General features: G+C 34.4%; 1 protein-coding gene across 1 annotated transcript in view; it reads left to right on the top strand.

Annotated features, from left to right (window-relative positions):
• Positions 1 to 9,022, top strand: part of LOC100370338 (voltage-gated potassium channel subunit beta-2-like) — an 88,325-nt gene extending 79,303 nt beyond the window's left edge. Inside the window, exons 5-13 of the mRNA XM_085490790.1 lie at positions 295 to 332; positions 935 to 1,014; positions 1,169 to 1,258; positions 1,680 to 1,810; positions 3,015 to 3,221; positions 4,770 to 4,864; positions 5,871 to 5,991; positions 6,847 to 6,935; positions 8,777 to 9,022. Coding sequence (XP_085346916.1) covers positions 295 to 332; positions 935 to 1,014; positions 1,169 to 1,258; positions 1,680 to 1,810; positions 3,015 to 3,221; positions 4,770 to 4,864; positions 5,871 to 5,991; positions 6,847 to 6,935; positions 8,777 to 9,022 — 1,097 coding nt within the window. The remainder of the gene's footprint in view (positions 1 to 294; positions 333 to 934; positions 1,015 to 1,168; positions 1,259 to 1,679; positions 1,811 to 3,014; positions 3,222 to 4,769; positions 4,865 to 5,870; positions 5,992 to 6,846; positions 6,936 to 8,776) is intronic.
• Positions 9,023 to 23,197: the final 14,175 nt, after the last annotated feature.

The following is a 23,197-nucleotide window of genomic DNA, read 5'->3' as shown; positions in this document are numbered from 1 at the left end:
ATCTGACATATGTCAGCCTAATAACAGTGTTAATCTGACATGTCAGCCTAATAACAGTGTTAATCTGACATATGTCAGCCTAATAACAGTGTTAATCTGACATATGTCAGCCTAATAACAGTGTCAATCTGACACATGTCAGCCTAATAACAGTGTCAATCTGACACATGTCAGCCTAATAACAGTGTTAATCTGACACATGTCAGCCTAATAACAGTGTTAATCTGACACATGTCAGCCTAATAACAGTGTTAATATGACATTAATATTTGTCAATTTTTCTATTTTTGACAGGTACTTGGGTGACCTTTGGTGGCCAGATTACAGATGAGGTGAGATTGAATGAACCCATTAGATTGTAATAAATTGAAACAAATAATAGTTTTCATTTCACATTCATAAAATCTGTGTAAGGGATCTACTCTAAATTACACAATGTTAATACAATATGTATTCACTAGTTTTTGCATAACAAAATAACAATGTTTAAATGATAACACATGTTTGTGGGGGCAATATCAAGATTTGTTGCTCGCCCAAGGGTTGATGGTCATGACCATAATATTGGACAAAAAATCGAACAGACACGTTCTGGCACATACGCTGTCTATTATGGATGGCTAGACTTCCTTAAAAATCTTGAAAGCACCCCTGAAAGCAACAGCTACCGGGACCAGTGTAGCGAACAACAATTTGTTATGCTCAGTATCGTTGCACGGTACGGTAGTTGCAATGACGTCATCCATGTGATATACCATGTAATTGGCAACAATATAATATGTCATTCATTTTGTATTCAATGTCATGTGACCAAGTCTCAACCAATCATATCATACATAACAGTGACGAAAGGGACTATGTCATCGACAATACATGTAACTTGTTTTTGTAAGGATTTCCATGTATCAATAATTTGTTTTTATTTTTGTTGCAGATGGCAGAAGAATTGGTAACCTTGGCATTTGAAACTGGTATCAATTTATTTGACACAGCAGAAGTCTATGCAGGGGGGAAGTAAGTCTCTATGCACCAATCACAGACCACTTGCCCTTATATGGTGAATAAATATCCTTATATGGGATGTACACATACCTTATATGGAATATAAATCTCCTTATATGGTAAGCATGTGCTACAGTGTTTTCTTTTCATTCATGTTATGATTTAGAGCCGAAATTGTACTTGGAAAAATTTTGAAAAAGAAGAACTGGAGAAGATCAAGTATTGTCGTGACAACCAAAATATACTGGGGAGGAAAGTAAGTAACCATAGCAACCAAATGAACGAGTGAAAAATATACTTCAGATTATCAAAAATGTCAGAATATTGATTTAAGAAGGAAGATGACGTCTTGATTTATTTGACTAACTCTGTATTGGTCAAATCGGTTGTATGCTATATTTGAATTTTGTTACTTTTTACAGAATAAAACAAATTTTTTTTCAGATTTTTTCAAAAATTTGACCAATGGAGAAATTTGTTCCAAAAATTTTAGAAAAATTAATAAAAACATGCAAAATGTTTCCCAAAATATTGACAAAAAAAAAAAAATTATAGCTCAAATGAATTTTGCAAGTTTGAGAAATTGTCACTAGGATAGAGTGAATCAACTTGTGAGAAATTCTTTTGCAAATTCTCTAAGATTACTGGTAATAGTACTTCTATTTTTTGCCGTGCAGAGCTGAAACAGAACGAGGTTTATCTCGAAAACATATCATAGAAGGGTTGATGGCGTCATTACAAAGACTACAGTTGGATTATGTGGATATGGTATTAGCAAATAGACCGGACCCAAACACACCAATGGAAGGTAAAATATTATGATTGTGTGATTGGTTAATATTTGAAATGCTGTATAGAACAGCTTGTAGAACCTGGATTATAAACCAATCACATGTGTGCAGATTAGATTAATGCTATTATCTTGTTAGGGCTTTGATCACATCACTTTTTAGCTCCGCTGTTGGCTTTGTCAAGCAGAGCTTATCATATGAGTGATTGTCCTCTGTCGTCATCCGTCGTCTGTCAGCTGTGTCAGTGTTTTACTTTTTCGACTTCTTCTTGAAAACTACAAGCCTGAATGCTTTGATACTTGGTGTATATGTACCTGGGTAGACCTCGCTCAGATTTGTTCATTTCATGATGATATCTTTAATTCTCTAATTTTGGTGAATATTTTTTTAATTTTTGGTAAAAAGTGATATTTTTGACTTCTTGTTGAAAACCTGATTGCTTTTATATTCCATATATAGGTACTACATGTGGACCTCTTTCATATTTGTTAATTTCGTGGTGATTTCTTCAATTATTTAATTTTGATGTTTATTTTTGGTGAAAAGTGATATTTTGGAATTCTTGTTGAAAACAGCAAGTCCTGTTGCTTTGATACTATGCATATTGTTCATTTTCTAATGATACCTTCTGTTCTTTAATTGAAATGTGCATTGCTAACAGCGGAGCTATCTCAGCCGATAGGCTGCTTGTTTATAATTTATTACAATTTCATATTTTTTTTGTTTTAAAGTTATACATAATTATTGATTTGGATGGAAGTTTTGTTGTTTTTCACTCTGTGAGAAATATATTTTACATCATAAATGAACATTTTGTGGATATTTTCCAGAAAATACATTTATAAATAATATGTACCAATAATATAATAGTTAGTGACAAACATAAGTACCATCATATAACTACATGTGAAATAATCACATGATGTAACTGAATAAAATTTTGGAATATGATAAGAACCAATGGTTATAATCAACATTTTCATGGATGTTTGATCAGTTTTTGCTGGGATACTATGTTTGGTGTGCTATGGTATAATGTGTGTCTGTGTGTTGAATCGTCTGAATAACAGCATAAAATAAATGTGTTGTGAAAATAAAATAATAATAAATTAATCTGCATCTGATTAGTGTGGCAAATCTGTTCTGATAAGATTTACTTCATGACTTGCTTTTCAAAAATATCTAGTGTTTTCCGTTAAATAAGAATGGTTTTCTTTTCAGAAATTGTGCGAGCTTTCACATACTGTATAAACCAAGGTATGGCAATGTATTGGGGAACGTCAAGATGGAGTACGATGGAGATCATGGAAGCTTATTCTGTTGCTAGGCAATTCAACCTCATCCCACCAGTATTAGAACAGTCAGAGTATCATCTGTTCAATCGAGAAAAAGTAGAAACACAGCTACCTGAACTTTTCCATAAAATAGGTAAATAATAATAAGTGATTCAGAAACTGAAAAATGGCTGCCATATCAGTTTCTAAGAAAGCATAAAACTTAATTTTAATGTTTTCATTCAGTTTCCCTGTCTTGTGTTCATAGTTTTAGAAACATGTTTTCTTGCATACCTGTGTCTGTTTTTTGCCACATAACAAATTGTCCATCATACCATGAAAATTCAGCTCTCAATGTTGGGGCAAGGCTACTACTAGCAAGGTTTGCTATGGTTTAAGTATAATAGCTTAGGTTAAAGGTACACCTGGTTCATATGGAAATCATCTCAATGTTGGGGCAAGGCTTCTACTAGCAAGGTTTGCTATGGTTTAAGTATAATAGCTTAGGTTAAAGGTACACCTGGTTCATATGGAAATCATCTCAATGTTGGGGCAAGGCTACTACTAGCAAGGTTTGCTATGGTTTAAGTATAATAGCTTAGGTTAAAGGTACACCTGGTTCATATGGAAATCATCTCAATGTTGGGGCAAGGCTACAACTAGCAAGGTTTGCTATGGTTTAAGTATAATAGCTTAGGTTAAAGGTACACCTGGTTCATATGAAAATCATCTCAATGTTGGGGCAAGGCTACTACTAGCAAGGTTTGCTATGGTTTAAGTATAATAGCTTAGGTTAAAGGTACACCTGGTTCATATGGAAATCATCTCAATGTTGGGGCAAAGCTACTACTAGCAAGGTTTGCTATGGTTTAAGTATAATAGCTTAGGTTAAAGGTACACCTAGTTCATATGGAAATCATCTCAATGTTGGGGCAAGGCTACTACTAGCAAGGTTTGCTATGGTTTAAGTATAATAGCTTAGGTTAAAGGTACACCTGGTTCATATGGAAATCATCTCAATGTTGGGGCAAGGCTACTACTAGCAAGGTTTGCTATGGTTTAAGTATAATAGCTTAGGTTAAATGTACACCTGGTTCATATGGAAATCATCTCAATGTTGGGGCAAGGCTACTACTAGCAAGGTTTGCTATGGTTTAAGTATAATAGCTTAGGTTAAAGGTACACCTGGTTCATATGGAAATCATCTCAATGTTGGGGCAAGGCTACTACTAGCAAGGTTTGCTATGGTTTAAGTATAATAGCTTAGGTTAAAGGTACACCTGGTTCATATGGAAATCATCTCAATGTTGGGGCAAGGCTTCTACTAGCAAGGTTTGCTATGGTTTAAGTATAATAGCTTAGGTTAAAGGTACACCTGGTTCATATGGAAATCATCTTTCCATGCTTTTAAATAAAGATGGCATTTAAACCATTTGATTGTAATCATTTTTTGTCACCAAGATTTTTCATTCAACATTTTTTCCTATAATGTCCTATTAATTGTCAATCAAATAGACATAATGTCCTCATTGACATAATTTTCCCGATTTTTGTGAAAATTATTGAATGAATTAAAATTTTGCTAATTCATTTGTGACAAGTGAAAATTTACAATATTAATCTCAAAATTCTTACCTCATGATTTCTGCAAATCTGTATTATTAACATTTAATATACCAACAATCATGTTTTATTTTTTCAGGGTTAGGTACAATTACTTGGTCTCCTTTAGCTTGTGGTATTCTGACTGGTAAATATGATGATAATGTTCCATTTTACTCCAGAGCAGCTCTCAAGGTAAGCATCCTGATATTTATATCCCTCCTACATTTTCAGCTTTATTTGAATACCTCCACCTCATCCTGATACTTAGATGACCTCAAAGTTCACTCATCCTGGTACTTAGATGACCTCTAAAATTCACTCATCCTGGTACTTAGATGACCTCAAAGTTCACTCATCCTGGTACTTAGATGACCTTTAAAGTTCACTCATCCTGATACTTAGATGACCTCAAAGTTCACTCATCCTGGTACTTAGATGACCTTTAAAGTTCACTCATCCTGGTACTTAGATGACCTCAAAGTTCACTCATCCTGGTACTTAGATGACCTTTAAAGTTCACTCATCCTGGTACTTAGATGACCTCAAAGTTCACTCATCCTGGTACTTAGATGACCTTTAAAGTTCACTCATCCTGGTACTTAGATGACCTCAAAGTACACTCATCCTGGTACTTAGATGACCTCTAAAATTCACTCATCCTGGTACTTAGATGACCTCAAAGTTCACTCATCCTGGTATTTAGATGACCTTTAAAGTTCACTCATCCTGGTACTTAGATGACCTCTAAAATTCACTCATCCTGGTACTTAGATGACCTCAAAGTTCACTCATCCTGGTACTTAGATGACCTTTAAAGTTCACTCATCCTGGTACTTAGATGACCTCAAAGTTCACTCATCCTGGTACTTAGGAGACCTCTAAAATTCACTCATCCTGGTACTTACATGAAAGTTCTCATCCTAATCCATCTAGGGTGGACAAATTAACTTTAGAATTTATTTTTTCAATAAAAATGATAGCAATTGTCAAGTGCTTTCAAACAATCAAATCAAAACAGTTCTGGTGCCTTAGTGATGTCAGTATAGTAATGATGATCACATAGTCCTGTCTTCTAAATATGGAATATGGTTTCTATGACAAAACACACTATATGTACCATCAGCATTTGTACTTACCACATTTAAAAAAATGAAACTTGAACTGATACTGATATTGAATTCGATATTGCATTATACAGGGTTATGGTTGGTTGAAAGACAAAGTCCTCAGTGAAGAAGGTCGTAGACAACAAGCTAAATTACGAGAAGTGACAATTATAGCTGATAGAATTGGATGCACTCTGCCACAACTTGCTATAGGTGAGTGAATATCACCCCCATGTGGTATGACTGGTCAGTACTTTTGTTTTTCATCTTCTCAGTTTCAGTACAGTTGGAGAAATGTGTACATTTAGAACTCCAAAAAGGTGGTCTTTGCTTATAATGGCTCCCATAATGCATCACGGTCACATGACCTGGAATACTTAAGCTTCCTGTTGGGGAAGTGAAAATTATAACCTGTACTCACTGGTGTCATTTGTTCAAACAAAGTTCAAAATGGGGACTTATAATTCGTTCTCTGTGAGTCTGTCCAGGATCTTATTTCTGAACCTTGTGGAAAAAATCTGTTCATTCTTTGCATGTACCTAGTATCTGGGACATGTGCACATGCAGTGGTTTATTGATTCAATCCAATATGTCTGACTGGCAGCTGTTTTGTTTGAGATGCATGTCCATAATGATTTTTTTTTTTTTGAATCCAACTGGCAGCCATCTTGTTTTTTCAAAATGTATAATTGGTATGTTTTTTTTTCTCTTCAAATTTATTCATGTTAGGATAAAATGACAATGACAATTAGTTTCACAATCGGATCAAAGATGGTTGACTGCCTGCAATCTTGCTTTTTGACCATACTACTACATCTCTTCATATAAGCCTAGACAAGTGAAATGCATGAATAGCATATCCTGTTTCATTTCATTTCTGAGCATATATTTCGATTTTGGAAGAGTAATTTAATACATCTAATTTTTATTGATACTAGACCAACCAATTATTCACTCTCAATTACTAACTATGCATTTGGTCCATATTACTTTGTTTATGGCATGAATAACATTTCCAACGGGGACTATGTCATTAACAATGACTTGTTACTGATTCATTTGATACAGCCTGGTGTTTAAAGAATGAAGCAGTATCTTCTGTTATACTTGGTGCATCTAATACAGATCAACTATATGAAAATCTACAAGCCATTCGGGTGAGTCAAAACTCTTTTCCATCAAAGTATTTATTTTCTGAAAGCTAATAATTGAATTTGCTGACACTCAATGGGTAAAGACATGAGAATATAATGTCCAGGTGACTTGCAATACAATCTTGCTGACAATGAAAAATATTAAAGTTATAAGTCTGTAAATGAACTTACTATTGTTTTGCTTTAGTTTGTTTTGTTCTCATGTTTTTCTCCAATGTCCCATTTCTGTTTCCACATGTTTTAGTCCCCGAAAACAAGGACTTATGTTTTGTCCCTTGTGTATCTTAGAAATGCCTGGACGAATCATAATCAAACTTCACAAATACATCATACATGATATTATACATATGCACGTCAATTTGTTTCACGATCTGATTCAAGAAGGCTGAATGACGGCCATTTTTGTGCTAAAAAATCATCAAATATCAAGCATTTCTGGCATTTATGGATGGATTTCGTTCAAACTTGGTACATACATTATACATTACGGGTTCCTGATGCACGTCATTATTTTTCAGATCGGATTCAAAATGGCTGACTTGCGGCCATTTTGTTTTAATGAATGGGCTTCTAGACCCATATCTCTTAAATGCTTTGACTGATTATGTTCAAATTTTATATATTTGTTATACAGCATGTTATAGATATATACATGTATTCAAAATGACTGATTTTGTTTTAATTAATGCTGTTCCAAAGCAATATCTCCCAATATGGACAAGTACTTGTTTGACCATCAGATACAAATGTCAATCATTTTAATGTTAAACAATCACCATAATCCTATTCCTGATATATATTACTATAAACAAAACTATATATGTTAAATTTGATAACTCACAGAGACTGTGCCATGTGCGAGAAAATGTGAGATCTATGTAAATATCTTGCGAGAGAGCATTAGATTTGCGTCATAAACATGGTTTAATATTACACATTAAACCTGTATTGACAACATGAAAATGATTCTGATGCCCAGTGGTGATTTTGAAACAAACCCATATACTAAGACTAATATACTAAGACCTGAATTAACAAAGAAGTCATGTACATCAAGGTTCACTCAGGTTAATGAATGCAGTTTCTTAAGCAAGTATACATGTATGACAAATAGTTTTGTTGTACTTGTGTACTCTGAACATGGGTCAAAGTACAAAACTACATTTTGTAGATTATGGGAAATCACTTTATGATGAGTTTGTACCCACATAGAGTACATATTTATTCACCTGTTTGCAGATATTCCTTGTACTACTTTATAATCAAATAACGGGGACTGTGACATTTCATGTCTTGTTTTAATTGATTTTGTGTCTTTCCTGAATTTTTGTGTGCAAATTTGCATGAGCTGACATATAGTGCATTTTTGCCACAGAAGTCATATTCATGTTTGGGACTACATGACAGGACTGTGCGGCCATCTCTCTATCAAATGGCAATTTTAATGTGCTATCCTGGCATCAACCAGCCCCGGTCGAACACAAGCACCTGCGAACCTTATCCAATGTATTCTCAAATTTACATCTGTTAATGAATGAGTGTTACCAACAAGACATTCTGTGATTGGTCAGATCTAGACATTCTGTGATTATGGTATTCCATACCTTGCAAAATATGCAAGCTCCATTTTGTGTGAAAGTTATGAAAGTTGAAAACTGTGAACTGCTCAATTTGTTGTTAAGATTTTTTGTCATGGGTAATTCTCTACAAATTTTTACAATTTTCAGTTTATTTCTCTGAAGATATACAGTGTCTACCTTTGGTAAATTAGCAGAATCTGTTACCATGGTTACAGTAAATTTGTCTAATGCTCTCAAAAAGCGATCTTTTTCATTTATTTTCAGTTTGTGCCAAAATTAACACCTCAAATAATGCAGGAAATTGACAAGATTCTTGGAAACAAACCGGAGAAGGAAAGAGCCGGAGTAAGACACACATCTTCATCAGCTCAGATACCTCCGGCTACTGCACCAGTACCAGCTACGGTTACATCTGGAGGTAGAGGCAGCATAGGAGGAGGGAGCGGTGATGGTGGTGGGAGTAACGTGATTCTCAGTGGCACACCTGGTATTGGTACCAGTAGCCACTGACTTTCATGTCTCCCTTGTCACTGTCTGCCAGTATTTTGTACACGATTGACGCAACCTGAAGAATGTCGGAGTGAACAACAACAACAACCTCAACCTCAGCCACAAGTGGAACGGCGGGAACGAAATCTACATGAGCGTAGACCTGTAAGGGTTCCCCCCATTCCCGCACATGTTGTTAGACGTGGTGGACGCTTGGCAACTTTTGGAGCCGGACGTTCCAGGTAACAGCTGGTATCATGCCAAGCCTGATAATAGATGGTATCTGGCTTACAGTAAAAGTTGGTGTATTGTTTCAATCCTGAAAACATCTGGTATCTTAGTCTGGGTCTTCACATAAGTTTGAGTTATTCATTGTACGGATTGTACTTCAGGATGGTTCCATACAGTTTCATTTTTACAACACATGATAGTGCACATAATTAATCCCTGCTATTCAAAGTGACCATAATTGCAATTTTGAGAAATTTTATATCTCAACATTTTTTTATTTTGGGGGATGGTTATTTGAGTATATGGATACTACAATTGCGACGTCACCAACTCTTCAAATTGTACATGAAAGCGTTTTCACATGAAAAAATCTTCTATGGCACATGTATTAGTGTGATGCAATCAATTAAACTTTAATACCACTTTACAAAGGTTGGTGACCCAATATTTTTATTTGTAGAAAATATCATTCTCTATGTGTCCCACCATTATCCTGATTTTCAGAAATGTGACATGTTTATATCAAAGGGTCATGTTTTATTTTTTTTCTGTGTATAAACTGCGTAATATAAACAACAGTTTTCTCAAAAATTATATCCCTGTTTTTTATTATTGCTAAAAACAAAAAATAATCCCTCTGTGTACTAAAATTTGCAATGTTTCTGTCAAACTGTAATGGGCATCCTTGAAGGTCAATATTGATAATGATAAATCCAGCTTTATCCCAGATGTATGAGTGATTGTGTTTACATCTACAGAAAAATAAAACAAACTTTACACCAACTTGGTATCTAGTAAGATTGGGAAGACAGTGAAAAGGGAGACACAACTAATTTTTTATCTTTTTTCACCTTTGCCAAAAATCATATGCAACATTTTTTTCTGCTTTTGATTTACAAACATTTATTTTTCCAATATTGATAAATTTATTATTATTAATTATTTGCTATGGAATGTTTTTTATGTGAAATTGATTATACTAATTTCCATACAGTATTATTTGCATGACCTATTATAAAGGTTGCACATCCTGGTATCATGTGACACTGTGACCAGGATGTGTGACCTTTCAAATAGTCATCTAACAAAACATATTAGATGGTCTACTTTCAGGGTCATGCTAATCAACAAAGTCCAGACTAATTTTTGAAAAAATGTTCTGAATCAAAATCTTAAAGGTCTATATTTGGCTATAGTATCCAACTCTCCAAGTTTCTACAGGGAGTTTAGAAATTGTTTTTCTGGCCAAATTAATGCATGTATGGATGGATACTATCACCCCATGTAAATGACAATAAAAAAAACTAAATTTTCGAAATAGGTCTGGATTCTGTTTTATGTATTTAAAATGTCTGTGATTTAGACATCACCCACTAATGTGGTATTAAGAATGCATTCTGTGGTGATGGGAGGACTTATTATGGGGAATTAATTTAATGTAATTTATTTGTAAAATTGATGTGAAATTAACATAGGCCATGGAGATTCATGTTTCTTTATATATGAGCTATAAACCTAATTGAAAGGTTGAGGGTGCTCTAATATTTTCACTTGGAATTTATTTTTCAGCAATTATCCTAGACTTGCTTGCAGTCTGTTGCGATTCTGATGAAAAAATTTTGAAAAATAAATATAAATTGCGTAAACGGAACAGATCTGGTCGGTAATGTAAGGGCGCTCACACTGATGGCAAGTCTGTTGGGATTTCGCAGTCACATGACTTTCACTCCTCGTTTATGCAATTTATATTTATTTTCAAGATTTTTTTCGGAATCGCAACAGACTGCAAGCAAGTCTGCAAATATCCCTTTTTTCTTATATTTTTCTTCCAACTCATCACAAATCAGCAAAAATTAATTCTGGCTAAACTAAAGTATTGGACAGTACATGAATTGATCCTCTTGCAATCATATAACATGTATTAATAAAAGGGCATCCTTAACTTGTCAATTGGTCTATCAAATTATGTCAGGTGCTTATCGTTAGTCTGTACTGTACAGCGTCGATGTCGTCTGAATGGTTTATGTTAATGATGTCAGTGTCGTTTAAACTTTTGCTAAACCCTGAAAACATTCTAGAAAGTCTGAAACCAACATTCTGTCACGGAATTGGATCAAATCTCTTGCTTGTCTTGAGTAATCTTAAGACAATTATCTGAAATGACTTGATTGTCTGAATATAAGGGGATTGTGGGTAATAATAATAATTTGTGTGGATTCGCCCTTGTTCTGATTTAGTGTGTTTCTCTGATCATAAAATATTTCCCACAATTCATGCAAAGTGAATCCACCAAACATTCCACATAATGGTCTCAAAAGCCAATACAGTTTTAGGAATGATCTCTTGAACTCTGTAAAAGGCTGTTATCGCGTTTTCATTAATTTAGTACAAAACCAGTACAAAAATTGGAAGGAAAAATATTTAACAAATTCCAGCAAAAAAAAAAAGGATCTGTTGTTTAGAGACAGACATAACAAATCTTTCTGAAAATAAAACTATAGAAAATATTTTATATTGATTTATATTACAATAGTATTGCTGTTGATAAAAACATTTTAAATCCAACTACGATACTTTTTTGTGACTTTTTCGGTGATTTATTAGAAATCCAATTCACATTAGTTTTTCTTCAACAGATGTTGGTTTCAGACCATATAAGGGTGTCCCATTAAAATAAATAATCATACTGTGTTGGTGTTGTGTTATATGATATAGTGTCATAATCATTCTTGTGAAAGAAAAAAGTACTTTGTTTCTTGTGTCGGTTCCCGGTATTGTCTTTGTAAACTTGCAACATCTTGATATGCTTCCTGTGAATCTATTAACGCTTGGCGTAGTAACAGTTGTTGATATAAAACGTGGTTTGTGGTGTTATCATTTTTTTTTAAAAATAAATAAAAATAAACTCAATTTGCACAAACTGTGAAGAAATTTCAATTAATGTGAATTTAAAATGTAACATTTTGGACCAAAAGTCTGAGGTCTGCAAAAATCATATCTTGAAACTTTGCATGCAGCATAGCAGAATATATACATGTAGTTAGAAAAAATACATTGATTACCAAATATAGGCAGTGAATTTTTATAGTGTTCACATGATCATGTGATTACCAAATATGGGCAATGAATTTTCATAATTATCACATGATCAGGATGAAATTACCATATATGGTCAACAATAGTAATAATATTCATTTGAAAAAAAGAATCAGAAGAAAATTTGTACACACAATGAGTTATTTATCAGGTGGATAATTGTTTTTTTGTAAACATAAAAAAGTTCTTAGAGAAAAAACAAATGGAATAGTAATGGTAGAGAAGCTCTGATTGTACTGGATCATAGACTGGTTTATTTTTGTCACATTTAATTAATTATTGCAGTTAGTTTTCTTTGCCGTGATTGGCTTGCTTTGATTTGACAATGTAAAATAATGTACTTTATAATATTTGTATATACTATTATATTTTTATACGTGCAAGCATTTGCAATGATTTTGAGCATATTTTTGCTTTCAGAATTATTATCATATTTTATTAAAAAGAAATGATTTGATATGAAATTATAATGACGTGTGAGATGTCACACCAAGACACAATGCTATGTGCGGAAATGTTAAAAAAAAATGTTGCGCTATATTTATATTTGCGGCTGTTATATTTACTGTCCTGTCCATTGATCACTTGTTATCTATGGATCTTCTATTGTTTTCTTTTGGCTGTTTCGTTTACTGGTCATGTCCATTGGGGTACAGATTATGTTCCATTGGTGATAACAATTATGGTCGCTGAACTTGGGGGGGGGGGGTCATACAAGATGCAATGTCAGCAACTTTCAAAAAAATTTGTTGAATGAAATAAAATAAAATCACGATTCCTTGCGATGAAAATTCAACAGCTTACTATAAAGTTTTGAAATTTCACGTGAACCAATCAAATATCTTTTCAAATTCAAAATTTAAATATGTGAACACACAGACTCCACACAAGCTGTTCTTTTACAATAATTCCTTACGTGATTGGACTGCAATCAACAAACTATGAATTTTTTTTTTTTTAAATACAATTACCATAAAAAGCTAATTTTTTTCTGAAAGGCTAACAAACTACTAATTTGCATATGTAAATAAGATTACTTGAGGTGGCTGCAAAGGAAATTTTAATACACCAATGAGTTGCTATAATTTGAATATGTTAATAAGATTACTTGAGGTGGCTGCAAAGGAAATTTTAATACACCAATGAGTTGTTATAATTTGAATATGCTAATAATCTTGTTTGAACTGGCCTTAAATTTAAATAATCTAGTTATATTATTAGACAAATCAAAAGTTTGTAATTTAATGAGATTTCTTTCCAAGGTGTTTGATTTGAATATGCTATGATTTTGATAGACCTGAATATGCTAATGAGGTTATTTGGCCTAAAGTTACATACCTGGGTGTGCCATTAAAATATGCTAATGAGGTTATTTGGTCTAAAGTTACATGACTGGGTGTGCCATTAGAATATGCTAATGAGGTTATTTGGCCTAAAGTTACATGCCTGGGTGTGCCATTAAAATATGCTAATGAGGTTATTTGGTCTAAAGTTACATGCCTGGGTGTGCCATTAGAATATGCTAATGAGGTTATTTGGCCTAAAGTTACATGCCTGGGTGTGCCATTAAAATATGCTAATGAGGTTATTTGGTCTAAAGTTACATGCCTGGGTGTGCCATTAGAATATGCTAATGAGGTTATTTGGCCTGAAGTTACATGCCTGGGTGTGCCATTAAAATATGCTAATGAGGTTATTTGGCCTGAGGTTACATGCCTGGGTGTGCTATTAAAATATGCTAATGAGGTTATTTGACCTGAAGTTACATGCCTGGATGTGCCATGCTAATGAGATATAGCTTGGATGTTTGATCTTAATTTGCTAATTTGGTGACCAGGTATGGGTGTTTAATTTGAATATGCTAAAAATATATTGCTTTAAAAGTATTTTTATCTGAATATGAGAATGAGGTTGACCAGGTGTTTGGTTTGAATATCCTAATAAATTTACTTGGCCACATATGGATTTGAATATGCTAATGAGGTTATTTAACAAGATGTTTGATTTGAATATCCTAATAAAGTTACTTGGCCAAGTATAGGATTTGAATATGCTAATTAGATTACTTGACCAGATATTTGATTTGAATATCCTAATAAGGTTAGTTGGTCAGGTATATGATTTGAATATGCTAATGAGGTTGCTTAACAAGATGTTTGATTTGAATATTCAAAATGTTACTTGGCTCGGTGTATGATTTGAATATGCTAATGAAGGTAACTGAGCAGATGTTTTATTTGAATATGCTAATGAGATAGTGGTTGGAATATGATAAAAATGTTTTCTTGACCTGGTACATGTTTGAATATTTTTACATCGGGATGTGAGATGATATTGTAATGTTTACTACACAATCCTGTGTGATATTTCTTCTCATTTTGAAAATCAAATAAAACAATGTGACAAATACCTGATACACATTTTCACAAATGGCACTACTGAATATTAATGTATATCAATCAATTCATCAAATTGTTGAAGTGATTGGGTTGATAAGCGTATATTTGAGGTGTTGCGTTGTAACATTTTCAAAACTGAATAAATCTGCTAATGTCAAAATTATCTTCTTTGTATAGTTTTTTCTCCGTGTCCGTGTGGGTACATGTGCGTGCGCCCTCAGGCGATAAGTTAAAAGACGTCTGAAATGAAACAACTGTTACAGGCACCAACCATACGTGATGTCCATGCCAAGTTTGAGTGTAATCTGCATGTTTATTTCTGAGATCAATGTTTTGGACACGTATCAGGCGCTAATAATGTATTAGTGAAGCTCTCTGATCTAGCATTGTGAACAGTCTTACCTATACTTCAGTCTCCGCAAACGTGTTTCCATGGTAATATACTGAAGTCATGGAGACGATCATTCAGTGACAGAATCCTGTGTCGACTACGTTGCTTAGCGGGTATACAACAGAATATCTCATCAGGAGTGAAAAACAAACAATCCACTTTTTTACTTCACATTTGATCGTTGCTAACATATCTTGACATAGTAATGACGAATTGCTTCCCAGGAATCGTGAGAGTTTCTGATGTGGCTAGCGAAGCCTGAAATCGTTTCATTCTAATTATACGTGTGTTATACATGTATGGTGTGTGAAAATAAAATGTATTTTATGGTCAATGTTTACAAATTCTTTAAAGTTAAAAGTTGGCATTTGTTCATCTTGATTGGAATCCAATCAATTCCAATTATTTTGTCACGTGATACTAGTGTTCATCAAGTTGTGTTAACTACACGTCGCTTATCTGTATCAATAGATGTATTGCTACTTTACCTATTTTGTACGTAATATAATTAAACCTGGTTCAAGTTCAAACTATCTGTATACAAGGTATTATTCAATAGATTCCTGTTCGTGTCATAACTTGAACTTCACCTACAGAAATTGGACAATAATGGAAGGAATCTGGATAATTGACGTCACCAAATGGTCTCTGAAACCAAAAACAAATTTGGATTTGTATAAAACGTGAGGGTTTTCAAGTGTGAATATTTTATAATATTTTATTAATTTCCGTAAAAAGATGTTCTTACTTTCATGAAATTCACTGTAGTAGATTGTGTGCAAAGTATTATCGGAAACAAAGCGTTCTCGTTTTATGTCAGTAATTCCTGGAAGTTTATTTCTAATAAATGGTTCTCCAGATTAAGTTTCAACCTAATACAGCAGTCAATTGTATATCTTATGTTCACAAATTCTGCATATACTGAGTGCAGGAGAGTTTATGGAAACCATTGCCACAAAATACTACCCCAAGTGCCCACTTAATCAAATCGACCAATGTTTTCACACTCAATCATTCATTCATACAAATTGGAACCATTTGTAGTCTTTGCGTACGTTTTTGGTATTAAACTGCATATTCACTGATTACTTTTAATTTAAGAGAATAACCATTAACAATTTGGGGGTGGTAGATTTGTATTCATGAAAAATCTGCAAAGAGGAAGTTGTGAAAAAAATATATAATCATTAAAAAAAATGATAAGAATACCAAAAAAAATGTAACAACATCTAGAATACTTCTTCAAAACTAAGTGAATGTGAAGGAGTACGTACTTCGTCTACCATCAACCCCTCCTATAGTTTTAAATGATAAATGATTTCAAATACCATCAACCCCTCCTATAGTTTTAAATGATAAATGATTTCAAATACCATTCGCATGCAACGACAACGATCGGGCCAACGTGTATAAAGTGTTTTTATTGCCGCTCATATTTGAGATACCAGTGTTGCAACGTGCAATCTGCTCTTCGTGATCACGCCGTCTATCATGGCTGAAATCGGCAGTATTGATGGCGCTCTCGCAAGGAACTGCCTTGTCTTAAAACACACACGAGTAGAGTTAAACATTGAATGGATACAAAACCGTGCGAGTTTAAGATCGATATGTGAGATATTATAAAGGTTCAATAATTTGGAGAATTTGAATAATTTCAATTAGTAAGCAGTGATCAACTTTAGACAATTGTCCTATTTCATAATATGAAAGCTCAGCAATATGATTGCGGTCCGGATCCCACGCTGTTAATGTTTCTTAGAGGTTAAACAGTTGAAACCATGGAGGTGGCTGGAAGACCAGTCACGGTGCAATTTCCTTTTCACGATGTATTTTCTGAACATTCGTATTTTCTTGTAAGTGCAAAAATGTTTTCCCTGTAACACATTCCAGTCATTTTTCTCCATCCCGGTGTCTAGTTTGCAATTAGTTTTTTTTTAACAAATCTTCGACCCACCACCCATGATTTAAAATGTGAGCCCCTTAGAAGTATTTACGTTATATACACACAAGTCAATACGACTTTTCTATGCAAAAATATGTGAGTCCCTTAGAAGTATTTACGTTATATACACACACAAGTCAATACGACTTTTCTATGCAAAAATATGTGAGTCCCTTAGAAGTATTTACGTTATATACACACAAGTCAATACGACTTTTCTATGCAAAAATATGTGAGTCCCTTAGAAGTATTTACGTTATATACACACAAGTCAATACGACTTTTCTATGCAAAAATATGTGAGTCCCTTAGAAGTATTTACGTTATATACACACACAAGTCAATACGACTTTTCTATGCAAAAATATGTGAGTCCCTTAGAAGTATTTACGTTATATACACACAAGTCAATACGACTTTTCTATGCAAAAATATGTGAGTCCCTTAGAAGTATTTACGTTATATACACACAAGTCAATACGACTTTTCTATGCAAAAATATGTGAGTCCCTTACAAGTATTTACGTTATATACACACACAAGTCAATACGACTTTTCTATGCAAAAATATGTGAGTCCCTTAGAAGTATTTACATTATATACACACAAGTCAATACGACTTTTCTATGCAAAAATATGTGAGTCCCTTACAAGTATTTACGTTATATACACACAAGTCAATACGACTTTTCTATGCAAAAATATGTGAGTCCCTTAGAAGTATTTACGTTATATACACACACAAGTCAATACGACTTTTCTATGCAAAAATATGTGAGTCCCTTACAAGTATTTACGTTATATACACACAAGTCAATACGACTTTTCTATGCAAAATATGTGAGTCCCTTAGAAGTATTTACATTATATACACACAAGTCAATACGACTTTTCTATGCAAAAATAAAGATTTTGTGTTCAACATATATGTTACTGTAAATGCATTATTTATTCGTTGGGTTTTATTTTTGCTGATACGTGAAATCTGCTAAATTACAAAAAAACAAAAACACTCGATGCATAACTAGCAAAAACGGAGTAAACAAAACATTGAAATTATACTCATGTTACAATTATTGCCTTAGTACTGTTACAATACACTGTATCTTACGCAATTTCCAAAGTTACTTTCACAGAAATACGGAGTAGCATTGTGTATTATTTTTTTTTATAATCACATATCAAACTCAGTATACTTCTTCAGATCCGCATTGTTATATAAAATGCACAGATGGAGAACAGAAGTTGGCGTTTCGTTTTACGAAAGAATGTGACAATTGAGTTGTTTTGAATTCTTGATATGTACATCTAAGCCAAAGCCGTGGCCCGAAGTGAGGCATACCGTGTTATAAGATAAAGTCCGATTCATGACGTGGTTACACCCAACAAGTAGACCAAGAACTCGCCTCCAAGCGATGTCTACCAATATTGTATAGCAACTGTAATTGTGTATTTATACAAACCCATTAATAACCATGGCAACGCTTCCAGTGTCGTCATCAATAATTTGCTATGTTTTAAACGATCTAAACTTAAAAGTCGGCATTGATACAAAGTGCTAGCCATTTTAATTTAACGATCAAATTTTGGAGGAGGTTTCTTTAATAGTCATGGAAGCACATGCGACGAAACACCATTCGGTGACCATTACGTGTTGGTTATCGAGACTAAGCCCTTTGCTAAGCTGTTGGTTTTCGTGTTTATGTTTCCCTGCTCTATTTGTACTCAAATTCAAATTTGAAAATCTAAGGTTCCTTACTTTTAAAGGAAGCCATTGTATTTCACTTCACGAGTGCCAGATTGGACTGCCAATAGCATAAACTAATAACGATCGGAGACAGGGTACATATGTGTCATGGCTATCCCATCACATCGACAATCTTCACACATGCACTCAGCGTAAAATGAGACAAATGGCAAACCTGTATTAGTAGTTGGGTCGTAATCCACTGTTTTTGCAGATTCTGAATTGAGCTGTCAAAATTGAAAACACGAGATAAGTGTTTGTGTACGGTGGACAATAATTGAGAGTGTTTTTGGTAAACAACTCCACTTCATGGTGGCGAAACAGTGAACTCTTCGGACAAGGTCAATGATGTTGAATGATCTAAATGAGCCATTTAAAACCACAATTGCCAAATGACCATGTCCAGACAGATATACTATATTGTACGGACCCTGTGTATAACATAATGGTTAGCACTAAATAATACTACAGTGTTGTAACAGGATATTAGTTAACTTTTACTCACGTACTTCTCTGTCACAGTGACGTTGATCCCTTTTGGGGGGAAATTAGTAAAAATCTATACTGAATATTTCGTAAACGGCATTTTCTGTGGACGACAGAGATGACGTCAGCTGTTACACAATATTGTTGTTGAGAAGGAGGGGTTGACAATAGAGATGCAGAAGATGAGAAGGAAGTGGAAGGAGAGTAGTAGGAAGAGTAGTGGAGGAGGATCGAGAGGATGTGGAAGATGCGGTCTCAGACATATTCCTAAACACACACAAGCAAAAGAACTATACTCTTCCAGCAGCTTGTCAGCTGATGGTGATCATGATGATATTAAAGTGCAATGTATAATCAGGTCATATTGATTTTGATTCGTATTATCATGAAAAGGTGTGTGTTTTTTCTATACTGTTTACACTATCATTGTTAAGCTGCAGTGTCGTAAACGCAAGTAATGTAAGCGATATGTAAAAAGTCAACAACTTAAAGTATTGATGGTGAACAAGAATCTGCCGTGGGTACCTAAACATCACGTCCCTTGTACTGACGAACAAAAAAACAAACCGATTCTATGCATTCAACAGGTATTATAGAACATACCTGCTAAAAATACCAATCCATGACATTTGATAGGATAAAGTCTGATCAGGTTTAGATTATGACAGGGTCGTGGAACTAGGTAAAATAGGTCCACGTTTTGGAAAGGTTGGGGTAGATGAGTTAGGAGGGCCACGGATTTATAGAGCAGACGGAACCAGTGGTAGGGCCTTGGATTGTAAAGGCAACAGATTGGTAAGGTCATGGATTGGAAAGGCCACGGATTGCTTAAGCTATCGTGACGAAATAGAAGTAGAACTACTGATTGGTTTAGAGTAGATCCGAGAGAACTGGGAACATTTGTGTTTCGACGTCGCTCACTATAACAATGTGTTTATACAAGATTAACAGGTCTTGTGAAATTGAAATACGGAAAGCAGAAATTCTTGAAATGGGGGGGGGGTAATGTGATGGTACAAAAACACTACTTTTTCGTTTCGAATTTTGCGCTAGGTTGCTTTCCTGAATGAAGTTACTTTAACGGTGTTTTCTCCTCCTATTTTAATTGTGTGAGGGTTTTATGTTTTAATTTCTCTGCTATTTTTTTAAAAAGTCTACCCGCGAGTCTCTAATGGTCAACTACTTACAGGCAAGAAACCCTTGGATAATTTTGAAGAGAACCTCGTGTCGAAATGGCAAATATAGTTTAATTTCCTGTCAATTAAAGTTGTATTTCTTGTCAAACTCTTTTAACAATGTTCGATTGAGATATGATCGTTGAGTCGTTTTGCAAATGGATAACTTGCTCCAACAACATAGAATCGCACTTAATTTACACTGTGGATTGACAGTATTCCATTGTATGTAATCGCTGAACCACATATAAGCATCTCGAGTCTACATTCTTACAAATAGCTGTTTGGTTTCGATGTGGTTCGTGTCAGCTGAGTGGACCGAGTGTCTACCACAAGTACTTGTACCGTGCTACCCATGCCGTGGGTGTCCCAAGTCTGACGCCAGCGGAACGTTTCAATAATAGTACTTAAACTCGCTTGTCGCCTTCAGAATAATTTGTGTTTTCTTTCTGTCACGGGAAGCGTAAATATGTTTATCTTTCGCCGTATCTACTTATTTCAACACATGTGCTGCATAATTGGATTATTGGTGTACTTAGAGTCTGTCAGTGCCTGTGTAAGTATATTGTCCGTTTCGCCTCCAAGTGGTACAATCGAACACGTAATGGGGTGGTGTGACTTTCTTTTCATAGAGACACAACAATCATTTGTTCTGTCCCCGCTCTCTGTCATGTCGATCTTCAGTTTTATTCGACCTATCCAAGAGTAAATTCACTACATTCCAGTGAAAAAAATGATAGAGCTTGCATAGCAATTCGGCTAAATTCAAGATGATCAGGAAATTTAACATTTATTTTATAATGAAATAAACACTACAGAAATAAAACATTTTAGTCACCTTTAAGAAATCCACTCTAAATACATATACAGCACATTAAAAATGACTATTAATTGTGGTTTGCAGAATAAGTTGACGGACGACGACAATCACAAACACAAACTGCTTCACTCTGTCATTCATGGTGACAACAGAGTTGCATCAGTTATAAATACGAATGTCATCCCGTGAAAGTTACATAAGGGTATTTCTTAAGCGCTGGCGCGAAGCCATGTCTATTTTAAAACAGCCAAAACAAACACGAAAAATGATACCCTTATATAAAATGTCGCAAAAAAACAACAACTACACCCCTTGTACAAACATTTAGTTTCTTTCATAGTTTGGGTTATGTACTGTGACTAATATGTATCAGGAAAGTGGCGTCAACAACAATTGTTGGTGGTTTCGATGTGCTGGATAGGTGCCACGTTTTTACCAATGGTAGGATGGCTATTTTTAAAATTAAACCACGCTTTTTAATGAGTTAATACAATATAAAATCACGTGTTGCTATATTTATACACCGTCCGTGTTGAGGGATGGTGATTCATACTGGGTATGTCAGCTTATTATAGAAATAGGTATTTTTTATTGACTTTGCCTAAAACTAAAACTACCAGACATTATGCTCTGGGCAAATGAGTATTAGAACTTGCGAGTAAATAAACTGTAATATACTGTTTCATTTTAGATAGCTACATGCCATTTTACAAAATGGTGCACAAATTAACATGAACAGATTAGCTAATGAAGTGCCAACAATCTCATTTTGAGAATGTGCTTTCTTTCAAATTAGCTACATCTTCAATTAGCAAAATTAAAGATTAGCTAAATTTGATAATTTGAAATTGTTAGCTAACAAAATATGTTGTACAGTTGTATTTTCAAAAGACATACGTAGCACACACCCCGACCCTGACCCAACCACAGAACACTGTATGCAGCCATTTATCTGTGCCAACTTTGAACTAACTTATAGAAAGTGGCATTTTATCACTGTAACATGTAATAATAAAAACGAACAATTTCCCGGAAATATTATTGTGAAATTTGTTCAAAAACACAATTACGCACCCGCTAAATGACGTCATGATAAAACCTTAAAGTGTGATCATAATGCCACCCGCTTTTGGAACTACAACCGTTAAAATGTTGGAGGCCAAATACGGTAACAGACTCTTACACTTCACGGGTTCCTGTTTATAGAGAACACACACAAGTACGTGCCGTTTTATTTCAAAACTTCCTCGTGTACGTACATGCCGTAAAACTGAAACACTACTTAAAATAATTAAGCAACACTTAACGAAAAGGTTAAATAAACATGCGTTAACGCTTTCCATTAACATGACAAGTTACGGCAATTTTAATACGCAGTGTGTGTACGTCGGCCCGCAGTTGTAAGAAAAGTCAACTTTATGGTGTTCAATACGATACCACATTAACTCTGCTGTGTACATGCACTGTGTAATATAGTTAGACTATTAGACAAACTTTCATTTACAGTCAGAGATTATAATCCAGAAATCTTTGAATTGCACATCATACACGGTTGTGGGCCATCGACAGATTATTGCTAAATTTCAATACGGAGTTGGTAAAATCATGGTGCTTTCTGCGAGATCCGAGTTTAAAAAAGTTAACGTTGGTATAGGAAATGAAATCTTTAAAGCAATAGTATATCGAGGGATTTTTGGTGTCAAGATAACAATCACTTCGCTCACAATATCCGGGCTTGACAGTTAAATGCGGTTTACGTTCATGTCATTCCCGGATTTGTACTATGATTTGGCCACGTTACACATGGTTGTGGTGGAAGGTACTTCCGTGCCTCACATTACGAAACACGGGCCTTTAAACTGAAGAAGAAGCTATCGTGGGAACATTCATTGTCTATTGTTGTATTTTA

The sequence above is a fragment of the Saccoglossus kowalevskii genome, chromosome 15 (genome assembly GCF_978046115.1).
Source record: "Saccoglossus kowalevskii chromosome 15, keSacKowa6.1, whole genome shotgun sequence".
NCBI lineage: Eukaryota > Metazoa > Hemichordata > Enteropneusta > Harrimaniidae > Saccoglossus > Saccoglossus kowalevskii.
Note: the sequence above shows the minus strand (reverse complement) of the source record. Positions and strands in the feature narration are given on the sequence as shown.